Source organism: Canis aureus, chromosome 6 (genome assembly GCF_053574225.1).
Source record: "Canis aureus isolate CA01 chromosome 6, VMU_Caureus_v.1.0, whole genome shotgun sequence".
Classification (NCBI taxonomy): Eukaryota; Metazoa; Chordata; class Mammalia; order Carnivora; family Canidae; genus Canis; species Canis aureus.
Genome location: NC_135616.1, coordinates 71,388,830 through 71,413,596, shown reverse-complemented (window position 1 = coordinate 71,413,596; position 24,767 = coordinate 71,388,830). Strand labels below are relative to the sequence as shown.

Sequence of the window (24,767 nt, the reverse complement as noted above, 5' to 3'; positions counted from 1 at the left end):
AAAGTCTTTTTTTGTAACATTTCATGAAAAGTTTTCCCTGGAAAAGGCCTGGAATATAATGTTTTTATTCTGCTTTGTTTAAAAAAAAACATAGACTTGAGCACACAAAGTAAATAAGAATAATTATATAACATTGTTTCATTGCAGTGGATGAATATATTGCAATTGCAAAGGAGAAACATGGCTACAATGTGGAGCAGGTATGTAGAGAAACATTTTAATATTAAAGCTTGCCCCTCCCTATTTACCAAATCCAAAGAACATTTCTTGGTTGTTTCTATTCTAAGAAAGTGCAGTTCAACCAATTTTATAGATACCACAAAAGTCCTAGCAGAATCTGACCTTTCAAAATTATGGATTTTGCTTTTATAAACATTGTTCATCTCAAGGGCTTGAACATTTCTCTCAATACCTCTGTTTCTTACTCTGCTTTGACTTATAAAAGTATCTGAAAGCCTTCAGGATTACTCTGGCAAATGCTTACCAAACAAGGGAATTTTTTTTTTTTTTTTTTTTTTTTTTTTGAGTACAGGTAATTCTTTGTGATCTTTTAATAGGAAATGAAAGACCTAGAAGTCAAACTTTTTATTTAAGGAATATTTAAGTCTTTCAATTTTGAATGAAATAATTTAGAAAGGGCTTTTTAAAAATTTAATTTTTTTAATTTATTTTTTTGAGGGGCTTTTTTTAAAATAACTTTGAAAGATCTAAATAGGACATATGGTTCATTATCCCTTGTAATGAGGGAATGAAGAACATGAAAAAATGAAAATGAAATAGAGAATCTTAAATCTGTTTTCAGCTAATGATTAGATCAATTTTTATCAGAATTAGTAGTAAAATAAGTGAATTATCTGTATCTGCATTATTAAGAAATAGCTATAGTCAGTAACATGGTTAAATAATACAAAGCCATATCTATGAAATTGAGATGCTTATCTAAAATATCTAACTTTTTTTGTGAATTTTGAAGCCTTTAATTCCTGACTTTCTGTTTAATATTTGTTAGGTCTCAAACAATCCTTAATCCCTTGAAATGTGACTGCACATATGTTCATTTTCATGTTCATTTTACAGGAGTATTACTAAAGTATAGAAATTAATTTTAAAATGCATTTTTAAAAATATCTCTTTTTAAAAAGTGAAATGTGATTTTTAGTATCTGGTAGTAAAGATAAAGACCTACGACTTAACAATAGAAGGGAAAGTTGTGGAATGGCTTTCCTGTGGTTTGGTAATAAAGTCATTGAAGTTATTAATATGCCTCATGATAATTTTTTGTGTGCACTCTGATAATAAAGAACTTTGAGGGATGTCTGGGGGGCTCAGTGGTTGAGCCTCTGTCTTTGGCTCTGGTTGGGTTCCTGGGGTCGAGTCCTGCTTTGGTCTCCCCATAGGGAGTTTGCTTTCTCCCTCTGCCTATGTCTCTGCCTCTTTCTGTGTGTCACTCATGAATAAATAAATAAAATCTTTAAAAAAAAAAAAACTTTGAAAAAATATATGTGGTAAATATTATTAAGGTTGCAGTTGAGGTATTCCTTGGAACTGTTTAGCCCATGGTATGTACATCTAAAAGGTTAAAACTTAAATAGTTCTCTACTGTGTTTCAACTGAGCATTCTGGTTTGGTGCTTTGATTGATAGTTTCATTCAAATATTTACTGGATATTTTTTCTTTTAGCATGTTTTTCTCTACACGCTGACAAATGAGTAATTGTGGGTCAGTCTTGATATGAGTCTACAAACCTGCTTTCGTAATTATAGTCACTCTCCTCAGCTCACTTTTTCCTAGATTATGCAGCAAATGTGCTATATAAGAACATTCACTGTTCTGAGGCCCTGATGTAAAAGAAATAAATAAATGAGGTCTACTACCTGGGCATCCCTGATTAAAAGCCCTAAACTGTGAGTGTATTTTCAGTTGAAGTCATAGGCTTAAGATTTTAACCTAATTTGTGTTTAACTCTCTTAAGTGTGATGGAACATAAGTCCATTAAAACCAAAGGGGAATGATTTCTCTTCAAAGGCACTTGGCATGTTGTTCTGGCATAAACATAACATTGAGAAGTCCCTTGCTGATCTCCCTAATTTCACTCCCTTTCCGGATGAGTGGACAGTGGAAGATAAAGTCCTGTTTGAACAAGCCTTTAGTTTTCATGGGAAGAGCTTTCACAGGATTCAGCAAATGGTATGGTAATTTTGGTTTTACTGTAATTCATACCTGAAAGATATGCTGTTATTAAACACACACAAGGAAGTTTTCAGTCTAATTTAATTTTTTAAAATATTTGATATTTAAAATACCTATATATTTGCATATATCCTATTTTTGATAACTACTGCATGACAGTTATGTGCTGTTTCATTGAAATAGATTATGTTTCATTATGACTTAAGTATATATGTATTAAATGTGTTCTAGGAAAACAAAGCAAAATTTCAATTTTATTTTTAAACGTTTCATTTTTAATATTAGGATTTTATTTTTTAATTTATATTCCTTTGGATATTAAAATCAATTTTTAAAAACTGTATTTCAATATTGTACAGAGGCACTGTTGCTTTTAAGGAGAAACAGTCTATTTCTAGTTTTTAAATTTTTAGCATTGTGTCAAAAGAATAAACCTGAGAAGTTGCTGTATTAGAATCTTTTAACCTCAGTGGATGAAAATTAGATTATGTTTGCAAATATTTCTAAGTGTTCTCGGTAATTGAAGAGAGCCTTTTTGATTGGGAGTATGTGCCCTTGTTTGCTAGCATGACAAATCAGTGCATGATGATTAGTCATTTTAATACCCAGAGACTTTATTTGGTAACTAAAGTCTGATTGTATTATTTATCACCTTAAAACCTGGATTTAAGACAAAATGATTTAAAAAATTCATTGTCAAAAATTGAATAGCTTTTCTTGAAAACATGATGCTAAGTGACAAAAGCCAGACATAAAAGGTCACATACTGTATTATCCCATTTATATGAAATGTCCAGAATAGACAAATCCATAGAGATAGAAAGTAGATTACTTGTTGCCATAGGATGGAGTAAGGGAAGACCAGGTGATGACTACTAATATTTCGTTTTGAAGTTATGAAAATGTCTGGAATTAAATAGTGATGGTTGCATAATTTAGTGAATATGCTAGAAACTACTGAATTGTACACTTTGGTGAATTTTCTGGTATGTAAATTATGTATCAATTTAAAAATTCTAATTTATAGAGGTAGGAAGAAAAGAGTAACTCTTGAAAAATAAGTATGCTACTTGTACTAGGGACATCTGGGTGCTTGTTACCATGTTTGTGACATTCTTCTCTCCCCTTCCCCTCTCAGAACAAATAGGAATATTCATTCGGAAATGTCCATGACATAGGTGTGGTGGGTTACTATGCCTGTAACAGTACTTTTTAATTCTATAATTCATCAAAATGTACCCATGAAAAATTTTTTCATCTATGCCTTTAAGTATCAAAGAATAATGTCAGAAATATTATTCTTCTATTAATCAAAGTTTACGAATTAAACTTGCTGATATTAACATGACTCCTTTTTTTCAAGCTTCCAGATAAGACAATTGCTAGCCTTGTAAAATATTACTATTCCTGGAAAAAAACTCGATCCAGGACCAGCTTGATGGATCGCCAGGCTCGTAAACTAGCCAATAGACATAATCAGGGTGACAGGTAAGTTGGATGCCTTCATGTAGTTATATTGTTAGAGACACTGTATTGGATTGCTTACATTTCCTAAGGCAAAAAAATTATCACAAGACATTGTAAATACTTCTTAACCTTACATTCATGTTTTGGCTCTGGCAGGAAGAGTTGAGTGATCAGAAATCTTACTAGTAAGGACTTTCTTTAAATCTTTAACAGTTAATCATAGCCAGCAAACACTGCAGTTGAGTTACATTTGAGTTGTGTTTAATTGTACTTGCAAGTGCTTCCTTTTAGTATTGATATATTCAATACATATATTTAGAATACATTAAGGAATAGATTCTCTAGAACATGCTCTTTCCATAATTGCCTGAGTATAATTACCTGAATAACTGAGGTCCATATTATTGTAGCTGTATCTTTCTGGTGGTATAAAATCATTTTGCTTCCTGGTGTTTGTCTTTATTCTCACAACTGGAGAAATGAAATAAAATAAGTATTATATCAAATTAATATATGTGTTCTCTTTCTTAAATGATACTGTTTCTAAATATCTTCCCTACTGGGTCTCTATTTTTTAAGTAGACATGTTTGCTAACACGAGTCTATATGCGCAAAAAGATACTTGTTTCTAAATGCTACAGAAATCTAAATTATAGAAGGTCATCTTCCCAAGGACAACTCTTATTTAGTGAAATGATTAGCAAAGTATATTGCAATTTGATAAGAGCTGTGAAATAGAATAAAAAGAAGAGAATTAAGTTTACTAATCTTTGTTTCTTCCCAGTGATGATGATGTGGAAGAAACACACCCAATGGATGGAAATGATAGTGATTATGATCCAAAAAAAGAAGCCAAGAAAGAGGTAATGATGATCATTAGAGTGCTTATAATTGTTCTACAAATCCATGCCAAAAAGAATGAATCGTACTTCATGTTAAGAAAAACGTTTTTATATAATGGTGTATCAAGAAGTAAATTTCAATGTTAGAGGTGTTTTGGGAAGAAAGTAATATCTAGAACTCCCAGTTAACCAGTAGTTGGAATAATTGGGTTATCTCCTCTACTCAGAAGTATAAAAGCCCTGCCACAATCTCTAGTCTTTAATCCAGAGAAAAGAAATAAAACCACCCTCAGATGATATAGTAGGAGTTATAGTATAGTATAAATATAAGTTTTTTGGTTTTGTTACCCAATTTTTCTTAAAAACACTTATTCCATATTTTAGCAAATTAGAAATTACAGATCTTCCTCAACTTATGATCAGGTTACATCTCAATAAACTCATTGTTAACCGAAAATATTGTGTCAGAAACTCACTTAATATGCCTGATCTAGCAAATGTCATCACTTAGCCTCATCTGCCTTAAACGTACTCATTAGCCTACCGTTGGGCAAAATCATCTAACACAGAACTTGTTTTATAATCAAGTGTTGAATATTTCATGTAATTGAACACTGTACTGAAAGTGAAACACAGAATGTTGTAAATGTATACAATGGTTGTCAGTGTACCAGTTGTTCTCGTGATCCCATGGCTGACTGGGAGCTACAGCTCACTTTCACTGCCCAGCATCATGAGAGAGCATTGTATCGCATATTGCCAGATTGGAAAAGAAGAAAATTCGAAGTATGATTTCTGTTCAATGCCTGCCTGTGGCTTTCACACCATCGTAAAGTTGAAAAATTGTAACTGGGGACATCATAAGTTGGGGATGATATGTAGTAGCGATACACTGACAGCAGTTAAAATAAAAAGCCATTCCTCAAAATGATAATGATGACTTAGAATCACTAGGAAAAGACTAAATTGATATACATACTCATTAACAAAGGCAACTAATTACATAATTGTAAAAAATAGACCAAATATTGAAGGGTAAAGGCTTTTGAGTATAAACAGGTGTGGAATCTGAAGATCAGGTTGGGACACAGAATGTGACTACTGACCCCCATTCCTCAGTGCCATTGGCCCATTCTGGCCCTTGTCATGATCTTAACTCTTTCATCAATGACATTTTAAGGATCCTACTCCTACTTCAATTTGTTATTTTACTGATTTTCTTATTACTGCTGAATGTTCTTAAATTACTTGATTCCTTCATCCCTCCCTCCCCATCTATCTTGTTCCCTGAGCTATAGACAAAGTGATTCACTACTTAAATTGTTCTTTTCCCAGGTTCTCTAACTTCCCATTTCCCTATCCTGCTATACCTTCCCTGACCCTGTAGGCCCACAGTGCTGGGTCCATTGCTTGCTATTCTTGGTCTAAGAGGTGCAGCAAGAGAAAATGGCACAATCATGTAAATTGCTGCTACTTAGAAAAAATGGTGTCAGATCTCAGTGTAGTCCTTATGCCTCCCAGTGTTTAACCTCTAAGCCTCAGTGTTTTCCCTTGGTAAAATGAAAATAATAGGATTGTTTGGGAATCAAAGAGGGAATATGTATAGAAGCGCTTCTTACAGTACCCAGTATGTAGTAAATCTTGATTAAACAGTAAGTACTGTTGTTTTATTCATTATTTGAACATACATCCCTTTCTGCACACCACCTACCATCTCTTCACTCCTTCTGGAAACTTGGCAGGTAACTTCACAGAAAATACCTTCTCCCTAACATCTGTGCTATTCTACTACCCTTTCCATCTGAGTGTGTTTCTACTTAGAACATTAGAATTACTGTTTTTTGCCCCCTGGGCTATACACTTCTTGAAATTGGGGAGTGAGTTACAATGTACATCTTTTATCTCCTGGCACTTTGTGTAGTACTCATTGTCTACTTGCTTGCCAATATTTGATACGATCAGACTTTTAAAAATGTTATAAATCTATTAATATGAAATGGTACTCAGGAACATTTAAAGGAATGAAGTCTGCCTGAATGCCTCTCTCACAGTAACAAAGATCCCTTCCCTTGTTTGATCCTGTCTATCCCCTCATGTCGCGTCTAGGTCTTGTCCCATCATCTATTCCTCTCTACTCCTTATTTTTGACCTTTTCATTGCAGCCCAAATTGTGCTCACGTCTTCTGTGTAGAAGCGTAATTGGCTCTTTACCAGTCTAGAAAGAACTCTACCCCCTTCCTACTACTTCACTCTTGACTTGGCTTTATTAGCCTCTTGTTTTCACTTTACCGAAACTGCTGACAGAGGTCAATACTGCCACAGCCAGTGATTGATTGTTTATTGTATGCTGCTTGTGCTTTCTATATCATCTCAAGTTACTGGCCCCTCCCTTCTTCCTGAAAATCTCTTTGACTTTGTAACACAATTCTGTGATTTTTTTTTCACTCCAGTGGCCTAGTTTATTTTTCAGATTTATTTAAATTCTAGTTAATTGATATACAGTACAATATTAGTTTCAGGTGATTCTGTGATGCTTGTCTACTTTTTTAACGGCTAGGTCTCAATTTTAGTGACTTTTTTCTTTTTTTTTTTAAGATTTTATTTATTTATTCATGAGAGACAGAGAGAGAGAGAGAGGCAGAGGGAGAAGTAGGCTCCACGCAGGGAGCCTGATGTGGGATCCCAGGTCTCTGGGATCACGCCTTAGGCTGAAGGCAGGCGCTGAACCGCGGAGCCACCCAGGCTGCCCAACTTTTTTCTTAATTATTATTTTATACTATAATATTCTATACTTTCTCGATTCTGTTTATTTTGTCGTTGTTTTTAATTTTCTCTCTCAACTATAAATTTTGTCATTTATGTTCTGTGCAACTGCCTTATTTTTAGGTTTTCATCTCTTCTCTGAATTATTGGAATTTTCTGTCTCCCCTTCTGGCCTTCAGACTCCACACCACCCCTTCCAGTCTGTTCTTTAACCCTGTTGCCAAAGCAATCTTCTTAAGACCAAATTTACTGCTTGCAACCCTCCCATGGCTTTGTCTGTAGGATAAGGATAAAACACAAAGCTCTCTAGTGAAGCATTCCCCACCCCACCCCACATATTTCAAATTACTAACAGCGTTTTAGATAAGTCTTTTAGTTCCTGGCCTTTGTCCTGTGGTTAGGAAATTTCCTCAAAGCTCTGTAAGATGTAACTTCTTTATGAGATCTCTCCTGTGCTTTATCTTGAATTGACCACCACCTTATTTTTCTTTAAATCTATTGCAATGCTCATTGAGGTGAGCGGTACTCATTTACTTAGTCTCCTCTCTTCTGCCTGCCTGTCCGTTTGTGGTAAGCTCTTGAAGAGCAGGAATCCTGTCTCCTGCAAAAACGGAAACAAAGCAAGCATTCAGTCAGATGTATTTTATTTAGTAAATGAGAATACACATCATAAACATGTTATTTACTGTACAAATGTAAGACATTAGGGATTTGAATCTAGTTATCTAGAGAACCTATGTATGTGTAATACTGTTCTGTCCAACTATGTGAGTTGATACATATGCATTTGGTCTTTTGTTTGCCTGTAATCTTACGCTATTAGCATGAGGAAAGTCTGTTAAAAAATGTTAGAAGGAATCCTCCAGGTGGTGGTCTAGGGCAGGCACTGTATGTCCGCAGCTACATTCATTCCTCTGCTCTTTCACAAATGATAGGGACACCGGCAGAAATGATACTGTGTTATTGCCTTTAACACAGATTTGCATACCTGCTTCTGCACATTATTGACTCATTATGTAGAAGGTTTTTTATGAACTTTTAAAAATTGTTAATTATGCATAATCATAGAGTATGTAGAGTTTAAAGAAGAATAAAACAACCAGCTTCTCTTATCTCTGAGCTTAAGAAACAGAAGGGCTGTGGGTATGTTTCCTTAATTGTACCCTTCTCTCCAGAGAGAACCTCTGTCCTGAAAAGGGAACCCTGTCCTGAACTGTATCAATTTTTTTTATAATTTTATCACATATGTATGTGTTTCTGACCAACTGTCATTGAGTTTTGTCCATTTCAAGCTTTATTTAAATGGAATCCTATTGTATGTTTTTCAGCTACCTGCATTTTGTTGTTGCTGTTGTCTAACATGTTTCTTGCAGTTCATTTTCATCGCTGTATTACAGTATTCTATTGTATGCATATGCCACAACCATTTCTAATCAATGGACATCATTTCCAGTTTTTTATTATTGTGCACAATACTGATAAGAATATACTCTGAGTACACCTATATATGAATTCCTTTGGAATAATGCTTCTCAGGTTTAGTAGGTTTAGTATTGCCCCCATAAGAGGCATTTAGAAATTAAGGAGGGGGTCTTTTCATTATTACATGATTGTAGGGCACCACTGGCATATGGTGGGAAAGGTATACCAACTCTCCTGAAATGTATGGCAAAAGATTTGTTCCACCAAAATGCCGCCAGTGACTTATTGAGTAAATAATGCATTGGGAGTGTTTGGAATAGAATTACTATAGGGTTATAACTATGTTCACCTTTGCCATTACCTGGTAAAGTTGACCCTTAACACAGATTTGAACTGCTTACGTGCAGATATTTTCAGTAAGTACAGTACTGCATAGTTATTTTCTTTTCCTTAAGATTTTCTTCATAACATTTTCTTTTTTGTAGCTAAGTTTATTATAAGAATACAGTATGTAGTATATACAGGCTACAAAAAATGTGTTGATATGTGTTGTCAGTAAGGTGTCTGGTAACAGTAGGCTTTTAGTAATAATTAAGTTTCTGAGGAGTGAAAAGTTATAAACAGATTTTTGATTGCAGGGAAAGTCAATGCCTCCATCCCCTGCATTGTTCAAGGGTCAGTTGTACTTCTGTTGGGCCATGAGAGTAGTTATTATCTACTTCTTTTTAATACTTGATATAATCGCTTTTATTTAAAATCAGACTTTTAATAGATTACAAATTTGGTAATATGAAATGGTACTATCGTTTTCTCAATTTCATTAGATTCTGTTTATTGTCTATTGTGTCTTTTAAAAAAATGCTATTTGTGTTTGTTTGCTTGTTTTTTACCTCCTTTCTTATAGGATTGTTTTTTTGTCTTAAAGACAGAATGTAGAAAAGTTTTTTCTCTTATTGAATTCTTTATGCATTCTGGATACTAATCCCTTAGTTAAATGTGTTGCAATATCTTTTAGCAGTTTGTGGTTTATATTTTTACTCTCTTTATATGCTTATGATGAATAGCTACATCAGAAGCTTGTACAGATTTAAATTTCAGTGTTCTTTTATATTTTCTAATTTAAGCTTTAAATTTTGCTTTTTATACTTAAGTCCTTGATCTCTCAGTAATTAAGGTTTGTTTATGTTGTGAGGTAGAAATCCATTTTTATTTTTGTTTTCTAATATGGAAGTGAGTTCATCTCTTTCAGCTGGTCTGCAATGTCCGCTTTATCATACATGAGGTTTTTATATACACATGACTGTCTATTCTGCTCCTCATCAGTTAAATATCCCTCGTCAGTCCCACAAAGTCTTAATTAGTGTAGCTTTATAATAAATCTTGATAGCTGCTAGGTTAATTCCCCCTGCTTGGTGGTGGTTTTTAAAGAGTAAGTAGTTGGCTGTTCTTGGACTTTTGCTCTTAAAGCTTATCCATTCCTAGAAAAAAAAAAAAGCCGTAATAGATATTCTGTTGAATCTACATATACAAGAAAAGTGGAGGTATACATATAGGGAGAAAAGAAACCTTTGTGTAATTTATTTGTAGGTAAGTTTGCATTTTCTGTGAAGAGATTTATGTTATCTGAAAATAATAGTTTTATTTCTTTTCATTCTTACATACCTTTTATTTCTTCCCCTACTTAGCTAGTTAAATTCATCTTTATAATGCTGAAAAGAAGTTATGATAACAAATATTTTTACCTTATTCCTAATTTTAGAGAGAATTTTTTTTTTTTTTTTTTTAATGTTTCAGTATCAGCTGGAAGGTAATTGAAGCTTTTCAGCTCACTCACATGAGTGGTAGTAGTTGATATGCTGTCAGCTGGCACTCCTCTCTAGCCTGGTGGTCCATGAGTAATCTGGCTTCTTACCACGGGTTGGTTTTCTCCAAAGCATTCATTCTGAATGTAGTAAGTGGAAACTACCCAGCCACTTCTGGCCTAGCCTTGGAAGTTATTCAATATCACTTCTGTTGCATTCTGTGGGTTATAAGTGAGTTCTGAAGTTGGTCCAGAATCAAGGGGAGGGGATGTAAATCCTCGCTTCTCAGTTGCTGGAATGTTGAGGATTTTGATAACATGTTTTAAAACCTACAAGCCTAGGATACAGAATTTCCATAAATGTTTTTCCATTGAGAAGAATATATACTCTTTCAGTTACAGGATTCTGCATGTGTCTGTTAATTAGAGCTCGTCAGCTCTGTATTTGAAATCTATTTTCTCTTACTGCTTGCCTTGCTGATGTGGTTTTCGTTGTTTATCTGATCAATTAATGGAGAAGTGATACTCTATTTCAAAGCTGTTGTTATTAGATGCATAGAAGTCTAGAACTTTTTATTTTGCTATTCAATTGAACCTTTTATCAATATGTGTCTCTAGAAGAATGCATTTTAAACCGAGGTCTCAAAAATTTTTAACGTATTTTGTAATGTCTTCTGCTTTAAAAATCATTTTGTCTGATGTAACTGCCATCTTTTCTTATTATTAAATTTTTGCCTGGCATATTTTTGTTATTTTCTTTCAACATTTCTATGACCTCCCAATTTAAGTGTGTGTCTTTATAAGAAGAAAAAGGTAGGATTTTATAATTTACCTGGAGACTTTAGTCCCTTTATATATTGGTCATGATCACTGATATATGTATTTTTGCCTTTTCTAGTTTTCCCCTCCTTAATGCCTTGTTTTTTTCTTTTCTTTTCTCTCTCTCTCTCTCTTTTTTTTTTTTTTTTTTTTTTTGCATTAAGACTTTATCTCCCATTCCACTTTTTTATTCTCTACTAGTTGGAATATTTCTTCTTTTTTTTTTTTTTAGTTGGAATATTTCTATATTTGTCTTCTTATTGTGTACCCTGGAAGTTTTTCCTGTTTTTGTTATTATTTTTTTAAGATTTTATTTATTTATTTGACAGAGAGATAGCACACATGCGGACAGAGGCAGAGGGAGAAGCAAGCTCCCCACTAAGTAGGGACCCCGATGCAGGGTTCAATCCCAGGACTCTGGGATCATGACCTGAGCTGAAGGCAGACATGTAACCGACTGAGCCAGCTGGGCACCCCTTTTTCCCACTTACTTAACTTAAAGTCTAATATTGTTTGTTTATTTTTAATGACTTTCTGATTAATATTGGCCCTTAGAATGCTTTGACTTCAGTCACTACTCTCCTGATTTATATGGTATTTTTGTCCAGTTTTAGTTACATCTTGTTTTTTAAAATTGCTCAGAGGTATAGTCATTGTTTATTTGTGTTTACATACATGTTTAAAATTCACTCATCTTTCTTTCTTGAATCTTAGACCTTTCTTCAAAAATCACTTCCCCTTTTCCTGAAGTATATATTGTACAACTTAATTTAGTGATAAATAGTTTTGGTATATCCAAAATGTCTGTTTCTCACTTGTTCTTGAGACCCTGGTTTGCTGGTGTTAGAATCCTAGGTTGACAGTTATTTGAAGATGATATTCTGCTGCTTCTGATTTCTGTCATTGCTGCATGCAGAGAGGTCTGCTGCCGGGCTAATTATTATTCCTTTACAGGCAGTTTGTCTTTTTCTTTCTCTGCTTTTATGGTCTCTTCTTTGTCTTTAGTGAGTATAACTAATGTACCTGAGTGTGGAGTTGTTTTTGTTGTTTTGTTTTGTAAACTAATTTTGCATTCATTGTACTTCTTGAATCCTATGTCTTAAGTTCTATAAAATTCTCACTTGTTGCCTCTTTGAATATTGTGTCTTCCTCATTCTCTCTATTCTTTCTTTTGGGAATGCTTTTAAAAGTCTAATGGAGCTTCACATGTCTCTTAACCACTCATTTTCCATTTTTTGTCTTCCCATATTTCTGTACTGCATTGTGGTCATTTTTATCATATATACATTCTAAGTCACTGCTGTTCTTTTGAGCTCTGTTTCATCTGCCAAGTAACCCATCCACTGAGTTTTTAATCTTATGTATAATATTTTTTTATTTCTAGTTGTTCCGTTTGGTTCTTTTGCATATCTGCTTGGTCAGTTTTGATAGACTCCTAAAAGAATATTCCATATTTTCAATTGTGTCATTTATCTTTTTATGCACATGTAACACATTTATTGTATTCTCTTTATCCAGTAATTCTAGTATCTGCAGTCTTTGCAGATCTAATTCTATTGTTTGCTTCTGCTGTCTCTCACTCATGGGACTTGTTTAGCAATTTGTGGTTGGGAACTCATTTTCCTTGGAACATATTCGTGGAAAATTTTTGAGACCTGGATTTAAAATGCATTCTTCTAGAGACTCTTTGCATTTGCTTTTGCTAAGTGTTTGAAGGCCCTAAACCTGAGACACTTTAAATTTCTGATTTGGAATTTTTCAGGCCAGACAGTTCATATAAATTTAGTCCCCAAACCAGCTTTAATGTAGGCCTGTGATGACAGATTCTCAGGGAAGAATTTGGGGGGTTTCTCTTCCTTTTCATTCAGGTAAGGATGAGATAGCCATGTCTCTCTTTAATCATCTTCTTTCTTGGGCACCTGGGTGGCTCAGTTGGTTAAGCATCTGCCTTTGGCTCAGGTCATGATCCCAGGGTCCTGGGATTGAGTCCCCCATTGGGCTCCCTGCTCCGTGGGGGGCCAGCTTCTGCCTCTCCCTCTGCCTGCTGCTCCCTCTGCTTGTGTTCTCTCTCTGTCAAATAAATAAATAAAATCCTAAAATAAATAAAATCTTTTTAAAAAATCATCCTCTTTCTCAACAGGACAGGAGCATTTTTTTCTACTTTGCACAATGATAGCTATCCTTCTAAAAGTCTGGCTTTGTCTCCTGTGACCTACACCTGTTGTTCATTGAAGCCTGGGCCTTTGGCAAATGCCAGCTCCTGCATACTCACTTAGGTCCTTGGATTCCTGCTTTCTCATTATTTCTGGTCTCAGAAATTTTCTCACTTCCCTCCCACTTCAGAATTAAATTTTTAAAGATGTTTTAAAGAAAAATACATGGTCTGGCAATTTTAGGAGTGCTACACTGGGAGGAATTTCTTTGAACATCAGGTTTGCCATGTGTTGCTTTGAGTTAGGTGTTAAGCAGTGAAGTGGATTATGCTTCATTATACAGTTGTTTTATGACTTTTACTCAGAGCTCCTTTTCTAAAGAATTGGAGCATTAAATCTAATCAGTTGAAATTAGATTGCCATTCAACCTAATGGGCACCATTTCAAATGGATTCCTGTCTCAGAAACACAGAATGACATTGTATTTTTATATCACACTTTAAGAATATTGCAAATAATAATGAAATCCTACTTAAGAGTTCATGGTGATTATTATTCAAACTGTCCTAACCTCTTTCAAAATACAAATTCACATTTTATTCACAGATAGATTTAGAGTTTAGAAATGTCAAGATTAAGATAATTCTGTGTCCTTTTTAATCTTTAGAGGCATAGTTCTCTTTCACCATCTCTGAAGTGAGAATGAAGTGTTATCTGCCACTTGCTAGAATTCCTAATTTGCCCCTTTTTAATTTTCCTGAAAATCTGCACTTAATAAGTTATAGCTTTTTTTTTTTGACTCTTTATTGCTGAGGGAAAATATATTCCATATTAAAGCAAACAAGAATAGTTTAGAGTCCAACTTATTTTTTCATTTGTTGTAGTCCTCCGGGATAGAAACCAAACATTTGAGTGGATTAATCGAGAAAACATTATGTTGTGTGCTTATTTTCCCCCAGTTGATAAGCGCAGTGTGTGAGTATGTGTGTACTTGTACATAATGTCATTGGTTAGAAGTATTTTTTAGGTGTACTTAGTGTAGCAGATGCTTCCAGTTATAGACTGTCTTCAGTTTATACATGCCTGAAAACCATGTATCTTTATTCTTTTAGGGTAATACTGAACAACCTGTCCAAACTAGCAAGATTGGACTTGGAAGGAGAGAATATCAGAGTTTACAACATCGCCATCATTCTCAGCGATCTAAGTGCCGTCCACCTAAGGGCATGTACTTAACCCAGGAAGATGTGGTAGCTGTTTCCTGTAGTCCCAATGCAGCCAACACCATCCTGCGGCAACTGGACATGGAGCTGATCTCTTTAAAACGTCAGGTATTCTATAAGAATCATATTTTTAATGATTCTGTCTATTCTGTTTATCCACTTTTAAAACCTTAGTAAACGAGTTTTTTTTTTTTACGAGTTTTTTTTTTTAAGGGTTTTTTAAAAAATTATTTATTTATTTATTCATGAGACACACACACACACAGAGGCACAGACACAGGCAAGAGGGAGAAGTAGGCTCCATGCAGGGAGCTGGACACGGACTCGATCACAGGTCTCCAGGATCACACCCTGAGCTGAAGGTGGCGCTAAACCGCCGAGCCACCTGGGCTGCCCAGTAAATGAGTTTTTTTACAGATTTTTCTCAGCCACCCACTTCTGTAAGCTTCATTCTTTAAAATTTACCTTGTTTCCAAATTCAGAGATTCCTTTGTCTAGTCTAAATTTGAATCCCAGTATTGCTACCGATTAGCTCTATGATATTGGGAAATCATGGAATTTCTCTGATATTCAATTTTTTATCTATAAAATTGAGGATAAAATAATCATCCTTCTCCTGCAGGTTGTTAGGAAGTGGTTGAGATGTTACTTGCAGATTGTTGAGCAGTGTGTGGCACATTTTGAGTGCTCAGGGAATAATGGCTGCTCTCTTCATCCTCATCATTATTGCCAATAGTAGCTGCTGTGGTATTATAAATATATCATCATAATAAACAGATTAATCATGGTTAAGAGTCAATATCTAGGGTCAGTGAACATAATTTTAATTCAAACTACATCATCTAGTTCCTGTATTACTTTGGGGGAGCTAGTTAACTCTTCTTAGCTTCCTCATCTTGAAGTATGGATAATAATATGCTTGGGAGGAATTAAACAGGGTAGTATATGAGAAGTGCTTACAACAGTGCCTAGCACACAGAAAATACTCATTAATGGTTGTTCTTGGTCTCTGGCCTTTCTTGGTCATCTTTTCCTCTCTCGGTTTCTTTTGTTTTTCCTATCCTTTAGACCTAGCTACTCTTCTATGTCTGTACTTTCTTGGTATGCATCAACCAGTCTTACATTATATGCAGTGACTTCTGTCTTTTTTTTTTTAAAGATTTTATTTATTTATTCATGAGAGACAGAGAGAGAGGCAGAGACACAGGCAGAGGGAGAAGCAGGCCTCACAGGGGGCCTGATGCAGGACTCAATCCCGGAACCCCGGGATCACGCCCTAAGCCAAAGATAAATGCTCAATCGTTGAGCCACCGGGTGTCCTGTGACTTCTGAATCTACTTCTCAGCCTGTGACTTTTTCCTCTCAAGCTCTGTATTGCTGTATTTCTATCTCCCTGCTAGGCATCTCATCTAACCCCTGAAAGATTATTTTCCTCTGTTCCTTGTTGAAACATGAGAATCCTCTTTAATTTATCCCTTGCCATTATTACATCCCCCAGTACACACAAACCTAAGTGGTAACCTAGTTGTGTAAGTTTATCTGAGAAATTTTCTTTAAATCAGTCTCCTCATTTTTAATCCCATCACTACTACCTTTGTTCATTCAGCTCCTTATTTGACAATAACTCTGTCAAATAACCTCTTATTTGACAATAACTATCTTGTTGAGTCTCCTTGCTATCCACATTCGCTGCAGCTCCATGCCACACATTGTTGTCCATGTTACCTTCTTAAAATATCAGTATTCATCTTGAAGTTCTTCATTAAGTTCTGCTTGCCTTTAGCAGGTTACAGCAGGGATAGGCAGGAATTGATAAGAAGACCATGCTAAGAAATTTAAAATTCATCATGAGTTAGGAAGTCACTGAAGGGTTTTAAAGAGAGATGTAGCATCATCTTATTTATATTTTTCAACTGTATCTTTTTGCATTTTTTATTTTGGTAGTTGCTCTAGGAATTACACTGTGCATCCTCAGCCTAGCATATCATGCTTGCTTAGGTATTACAATTTGTGTCCTTAAGAGTTAATATTATACCACTATATATAAAATGTAAGAGTCTTGCAGCAGTATAGTGTGGGAACAAGGTAGTTTTTCTCTATCCGAAACATTCAGATTTCTCTATTTCTTGACCCTGGTTACTCACCCAAACTGCTCCTATATTTCTCTTTTATTCTCCAACAAGCTTGCTTGCTTGCTTGCTTGCTCTCTCTCTCTCTCTTTCTTTTTTCTTTCTTTTCTTTCTTTCTTTCAGATTTTATTTGTTCATGAGAGACACAGAGACATACCCTCAGCCAAAGGCAGACGCTCAACCACTGAGCCACCCAGGTGTCCCTTCAACAAACTTCTTGAATAAATATCTACCATATTAGCTTCCTCTGCTTTCTTACATTTCCAATCTAATTTCTGCCCCACACACCATCCCAATTCTACCCCTGGAAAAAACTATCATTAAGTTTATTAACAAATTGTCAGATTTCATGCCCTCTTCTTTGTTATTTCTCTTGAATCTCTTACTGCTCAGTAATAGTTGACATTGACAACCCTTCTTCCTTCTTGAAATTCCTTTCCTTTGACTTTTAGGACACCAGGCTCTCTAATATATGTAGTATGTTTTTGACTGAATGCTTGGCCTTTAGTTGAACAGTGAATGTGTACCCAACTCCCGTCTTTCAAACTACAGCACTCCTTTTTAGAGAACTTATAAAACACTTTGCCTGTAATATTTTTTAAAAGGGAACATATATTTGAAAAAAGGGGGGTGCTCGAGTGGTCTTGAAGTGGAGGTAGAGATGGCTGTGTCTTTCCAGGAGATGTGGCGTCTCTTGCTTGGTCTACTTCCTAGCTTCTTTTCTCCTGACTTTGCTTCATGGCCTGGGCACCCTGAGGTTCTGTCTCTACTGCCCTCACCACTGCAACCATGATCTTCTTAATGGACACCCAGAAAATTGGAATGGGATTAACAGAATATGGAGTGTCTTTCCTGTCCTTTGGAGTGATTTTCTTATTTGACAAAGCACTGCTGGCTATTGGAAATGTTTGATTTGTAGCTGGCTTGGCTTTTGTAATTGGTTTACAAAGAACATTCAGATTCTTCTTCCAGAAACCTAAAATGAAAGTTACAGGGTTTTTCTTGGGTGGTGTATTTGTAGTCCTTGTTGGTTGGCCTTTGATAGGCATAATCTTAGAAATTTATGGATTCTTTATTATGTTTAAGGGCTTCTTTTTATATGGTCATTGGTGTTATAGGAAGAGTCCCAGTCTTTGGGTTCCTCTTGAATCTATTTGGAATTAGATCATTTGTAGATAAAGTTGGAGAAAGCAACATTATGGTAGAAAGACAAGTGAATTGGAGACTCATTTAAAATACTGTATTATTTTTAAAAGTCCATTGAAGACTGTTCAGCACAAAATTAAATGACATGGAATAGTTTGTAATGTTGTTTACAGATTTTTAAAATGTAGAGCCTACCAAGTACCAATAGCAGTTAGCCAGCAGTGAGAACAGTCTTCTAATCAAGTAATCTAAGAAGTCAGTGAGCAAACTGAAGGAGTGAAATCTGTGTTACAATACACATTGAAACTCTTGAAGGCGATTTTTAATTGCTTTTCTGCAGTGTGGGAAAACTGTGGTTGTCTGTTTCTCCTCTTTTTTCTCTTAAAGATGTAGGAGCATCTGTAGGCATTTGCTTTTTAGAAATATCCACTAGAATGGCAAAAATATTTCCAGTTGCATTGTCTCTGAAAGTGATACATGAGTTAGATTGGATTATGTTATTTTAATGCATTAAAACCAAGGAAAACCCAGTGTTGATGTATGAATGACTTTTTTTTTTTTTGAAACATAGGTTTAAAATTTTTTTAATTGCTCAGTCTTTTTAAATAACATGGGAATAAAATGTGCCCAGGCATCTGTAGTCTTACTTTATCCTTTACACTACTACCTTACTTATAGCCTATTTTTATTATAAAGGATCTTCTTTAAAGCTTTAAACTCCTTTCTTGATTAGTCATTTGATGTGTGACATAGTAAAAGTTCGCACTCTTGGGTTTACAAATTCTACTACTTTTATATCCCAGACACATTTCGTAGACAGTGTCCAAACTGACTTCTCCTATACCCACTCTAGTTATCTGTTCTTCCTTTGCACTCTCTGTTGCAGTGATTGGCACCACATACACTCAGTTACTCAACCAGTGGTGAGAGTTATCCATGATTCCTCCTTCTCCCTAATTCTGCCCATCAAGTGTTTACAAACGCATCTTAATTTTGCTTCCATGTTATTTCTTTTATATGTCTGTGTGCCACCACCATGATTACTTCATTCCTACTGTTTTTAATTGAAGTCCTCATCTGGATTGTTAAATTAATTTTCATCTTTTTCATTCTATCCCATTTTCCAAATTACTAGTAGAATTATCATTCTAAAAGGCAAATAATGGTTATGTTGCTCCCTTGCTTAAAAAGTCTTTAGGTTGAGGCACCTGGGTGGCTCAGTCAGTTAAGCATCTGACTCTTGATTTCAGCTCAGGTCATGATCTCAGGGTTGTGAGATTGAGGCCCACGTTAGTTCCCATTTCAGCACCGAGTCTACTTGTCCCTCTCTGCTCCTCCCTGCGTGCACACACACGTTTTCTCTCTCTCTACCCCCCTCTCTCAAATAAATAAATAAATAAATAAATAAATAAATAAATAAATAAATAAAATCTTTTTTTAAAAAAATGTCTTTAGGCAGAATTCAAATTCTCTACTCCATGGGTACTTGGATGGCTCAGTTGGTTAAGTGTCTGCCTTCCTCTCAGGTCGTCCCAGGGTCCTGGGATCAAGCCCTGCCTTGGGTTTCCTGCTCAGTGAGAAGCCTGCATCTCCCTCTCTCTGCCAAATAAAGAAATAAAATATTTAAAAAAAATTTTTTTTTTAAATAAACAAAACAAAATTCTCTGTTCTGGCCCAGCCTAACTGCTTTCCTATCTTCCTACATGCTGTTCTGTCTGGAAAGCCATTTCCTGCCCCAACCATGCCTAGCTGCTTAGTTCTTGTTAATCCTTTATTTTTATCTTAAAGATTTCATTTATTTATTCATGAGAGATATATAGAGAGAGGCAGAGACCTAGGCAGAGGGAGCAGGCTCCTGATGCGGGACTTGATCCCAGGACCCCAGGATCACAACCTCAGCCAAAGGCAGATGCTCAACCACTGAGCCACCCAGGTGCCCCCTTGTTAATCCTTTAAAACTAAATTTAGGTGTCATCTCCTTTGGAAAACTGACCCTGTTTTCTCCATTACCCATGCCTGCTAACCCATGAATATTAGACACATGCTCTCTTCTCTCTCTTCCTCCAAGTATAAGTTAGGTGTTTCAGCATTTATCCTTTATATTTCTTTATTTCCCCATTAATCTATGAAATCCTTAAAGACTGAGAATTTACATTTTACCTTTGTATGGCTGACTAACCACATTTGAACCAATGTAGATTTTTACATTTTAGCTGTGTTAAGATCTCTGAGGAAAAAATTTCACAAATCTCATTATAAATATTTGATTGTTCATACTGAAAAAAAAAGGCAAACCAAGAAAAAGTAAACAAATGAACAAATAAAAATCATACCCCTTAATATTCTAGGTAAAGATTAATAATATTGCTAGTTGAATAGTAGTTAAAAACTTGGCATGGGTGCTCGCTTCAGCAGCACATATACTAAAAACTTGGCATAGTTCAGATTCAGGTTCTTCCTCTAGTATCTGTAGCCTAGGGAAAGTTTCTTGACTTCTCTGTGCCCTGCCTTCTACATCTGTAAAATGGTTACAGTAAAAGTAGCGTCAGTTCTGCTATAATGCTTATTTTGAAAACATGAATTTGTTCCAACACGACTGATATATTAGGGAGCAATTTGAGTATAATGTGAATTTTGCATTTGCTTATATTTGATTTTTGTCAGTGAAAAATGGCACCTAGCTGAATACATGTCCAAACACTTCAGTTGTGTACCAGCTCCCTCAATTCATTATATGTTACGAACCATACACATTCATATCTGGTGTTAAAATTTTTCATCTGATTTCAAATAACCCTCCTTCAACCACCTCCCAGTAACTCACAAGCTGCAAATATTTGACCCTTCTATAAGCAACCTCAGATCTTTTCCAAGGTAAAGTACCATCTTTATTGTAGCATTTGTAAATTTCTTTATTATTTAGAGTGCATAAATCTGCTATCATTTTTATGAGGTTCCTATCTTGTTTTATGTGTCATTGACAATGTTTTCCAGTGTTGGGTCCCAGAATCTGTTTCCCTATAAGTTGTACGATTTTGCCTAGTAGGGTGATTTTGGAGAATGCATATGTCAGGTTATAGCAGAACTGATTATACTTACTTCACAAAATAGTTGTGAGAATTATTATATGTGAAGCACCAACAATGATGCTTAACCTAATAAACACCTAATATTATCCATTCTCATCATTATTATTTTTATTGGAATAATCATTCTTATCAAAACATTATGGTAATGAGAAATATTGATGGAATGTAATTCCTCTATATACCATTTGTCTTAAGAGACATTGTTAAAAGATACTCAGATACTATGATTTGTAGACTGTTTATTAGCCTATTAGAGACATATTAGTTTTATATATAATTAGTTGATTGATTAGTGGATATATAGTAGTTGATGTGGATATTAGTTGAATGGCCTCAAGTATGATAAAATGTAGTGTCTGTCCTCCTGAAATTTAAGATTTTGGTATATATCTTATATCCTTTTCATTTATTGAGTAATCATACATTTACCTAAGTATGTGATCTGATTTATTTTGTTAAAGGTTCAGAATGCTAAGCAAGTAAACAGTGCACTTAAACAGAAAATGGAAGGTGGAATTGAAGAATTCAAACCTCCTGAGGTATGTTATTGAAGAATATATGTGACTAAGTATGTGAAATCTTATTCTCTGAACTAGTATTTACTATTTTGGTCCCATGTGGTGCTAATACTTTGAAGATGTCATAGTGTGGGTGATTTGTCATGTCTCTATTTTCTTATTTAGACTTTTGAGACTTGGCTAATGATTTAAGTGAAGTCATTTCTTTCCTACCCATAGCAATTCATATCAAGCAAAGTAAGTAGGGAAAAACAGCTATACAGGTAGGCCCAGGGCACATGAAAATAGAAAGTAATTGAAGAGCAAGCCAGTACATTTCTGGGTCTGCAGAAATGTTTGCTCAAAGCCTTTTCCTAACTGTGTGAATTGGTAAAACAACAAGAAAAAAAAAAAAACAAAACAAAACAAGAAAAGGAGCTTACTTAGCAATTTTAATAATTTTTTATTTTAATATACTTGTCTTTTGTGACTCAGATTTTCAGCTAGGATTTTAGTATGTGAGTTAATTAATAACATTCTTGTACTACTTGAAAATGTGAAATTGAAAAATAAGATGTAGATTAACTTTTCTCAAGTCTTTCTCCTATTTCCTCTGAAACGTAATATATACTTGATATGTGTGTTAATTATAGGAGTACTTAAATGCCCATAAAGTCCAATCAAGTCTTTTAATAGAAACCTCTATTATAAATCTTTTCTCTTATTTCTCTCTTTTTTTAAAGACTCCTCTTCTGTGCTTCATATCCTGGACTGGCCTTTCTATGTATTTAATAATCAAATAATCTTATTTGGTCCTAATGGGATGCCCCCTGCACCCCCCCCCCCATCACAAGTTGCCTGAAATATCTAAAAATGAAATATGTGTGAGGGGCTTGAGGGGAGGGCAGAAGTGTAGGGGAGAGTACTTCAGAACAAATGCACCATATTTTGTCTGACTCATTAGAATCAGAAAGGAATAATCATTAGGAAAAAGACTGTTCTTATTTTTTTGTTTTGTTTTAAATGGTCTCTTTCAATAAGGTTAGGTGATGAGAAAGAATGAAATATACATAGACTAATGTAACATCTCATTTCAAACCCACAGGTGAATAAACTGACAAACATTCTAGTGACATTTCCACTTATTTAAAGATAGTGATACAAAGAATACTACTTTATAGTATTGTAACAAAAATTTTCTTAAATTTTATATTGAAATTATTTTAATTTCATATTTATGCATTAAAATGCATAAAAGCCAAAAGCTTTAAGTGTCTGTAATTTTATAACTTAAAAATTAAACTTAATAAATTACAGTAGATATTAAAAATAGGGGAATACTATAAAGAACTTCATGTCAATAAGTTCAAATTTTTAAAGAAAACTTAGAAATTCACAGGAAAATATATCTTACCAAAATTGTCTTAAAAAGAAAGAAAACCGGGATCCCTGGGTGGCGCAGCAGTTTAGCGCCTGCCTTTGGCCCAGGGCGCGATTCTGGAGACCCGGGATTGAATCCCACGTCGGGCTCCCGGTGCATGAAGCCTGCTTCTCCCTCTGCCTGTGTCTCTGCCTCTCTCTCTCTCTCTCTCTCTCTCTCTCTCTGTGACTATCATAAATAAATTAAAAAAAAAAAATTAAGAAAGAAAACCTGATAGGTTTATTGTCATTAAATAAAATGAAGGAACAGTTAGCAGTTTTTCTTAAGAAAATGCCAGGTCCAGACAGTTTTACAGAAAAAGCCTACCAAGTTTTCAAGGAAATGATGATTCTAACCTCAATTTTTTCAGAAAATTAAAGGAGAGCCTCTCTCATTAGTATGAATAAAATAAAACATTAAAATGCAATAATAGCATTTATAACTTTATGCTATTTGATTTGATGTTCACATAAATCCCAAGAAGTAGATGAAGCAAATACTATTTTACATGACAAAACTGGGCCTCAGAAAGGGTAACTGGCTTGATCATGTCACACATCTAGTCAATAGTGAAATTTTGGCTATATTTCACAATCTTAGACTCTAGTTGGAGTCCTAGATTTGTATCATTCTCCCTCTTGCCTTTGAACATTTTCGTTTTTTGTTTTTTTGTTTTTTTTTTAAGATTTTATTTATTTGTTCATGAGACACACAGAGAGAGAGGGGCAGAGACACAGGCAGAGGGAAGAGCAGGCTCCATGCAGGGAGCCCCATGTGGGACTCAATCCCGGGACTCTAGGATCGTGCCCTGAGGCAAAGGCAGACGCTTAACTGCTGAGCCACCCAGGCGTCCCAAAAGTTTTCATTTAATAGCAAAACTATATATTGACTCTCACCTTTGAAGGCAGTTTTGAGGTTAGAGGTTATCAGACATTTATTACATCTTTTGGGTTTTTGTAAAAATAATGATCAAAACGAAACAACCAAAATTTTAAGACTCTACCATCCATAGAGTGAAGTTTGAATATTACTTTGAGGTTAATTTATTAAACTCATATAAATTGAAAATGTATGTAGGTTTTATTACCTAGAAAATGCTCAGGATGTATTTATATTTATCATATTATTTCTATTGCTTTGCAGGGAAGAACAATCTGAATAGATCTGTTTCAAAATACTAGATTAACAGTCATAGTAAAGACCTTGAAAAATCATGTAATGTATCCCCTTTTCTTTTGGTTAGGTAATAGAAATTCTACCTTAATAGGTAATAAAAATTTCGTTAACCATTAGAATAATAAGCTACTAAGTGATGTAACTCAACTGGAAATAAACATTTACTAAGATGCTTTACTTACTCATTTGGTTGTATTTGTTATTTTCACTTAGGAAAAAATTTGGTGAAGAAAGTCCATTTCTTCCCATAAGTATTTATTGATCACTTATTTCATATAAGGCACTGTTTTAGGCACTGTGGAAAGTGTGTGTGGGTAAGAGAGGACAAATTTAAATGAGGAAGAGATGGATTTTTCTATCTAAAAGAAAAACAGTCTAGATGTTATAAGACAAACATTAAAGTTGTGTGATAGGCTTATAAGTAAAATGCTACAGGAAAATAAGTAGTTATTCTCACTAGGTTAATCGGGGAAGACTTTGTAAAGGGGATGTTTCAGCTGAGGTTTGAAGGATGAGTAGGAGTTTTGCACATACAAAATGGGCAGGCGAAGGGAATAATATGAACACTGGTTTGATGTTGAACAGTACATTCAAAATATGTATAAATCCAGTGGGGGAGAACACCAGTCA

The 24,767-nt window shown here is 34.8% G+C and overlaps 1 protein-coding gene and 1 pseudogene across 5 annotated transcripts in view; both read left to right on the top strand.

Annotated features, from left to right (window-relative positions):
* RCOR3 (REST corepressor 3) overlaps positions 1–24,767 on the top strand; it is a 53,198-nt gene that overhangs the window by 11,544 nt on the left and 16,887 nt on the right. For all 5 annotated transcript variants that reach the window (XM_077902200.1, XM_077902203.1, XM_077902202.1 and 2 more), the window contains exons 4-9: positions 148–200; positions 2,026–2,187; positions 3,554–3,678; positions 4,442–4,520; positions 14,570–14,788; positions 21,506–21,583. In XM_077902200.1, the coding sequence (XP_077758326.1) occupies positions 148–200; positions 2,026–2,187; positions 3,554–3,678; positions 4,442–4,520; positions 14,570–14,788; positions 21,506–21,583 (716 nt within the window). The remainder of the gene's footprint in view (positions 1–147; positions 201–2,025; positions 2,188–3,553; positions 3,679–4,441; positions 4,521–14,569; positions 14,789–21,505; positions 21,584–24,767) is intronic.
* On the top strand, positions 17,599–18,043 carry LOC144315330 (vesicle transport protein GOT1B pseudogene; annotated as a pseudogene).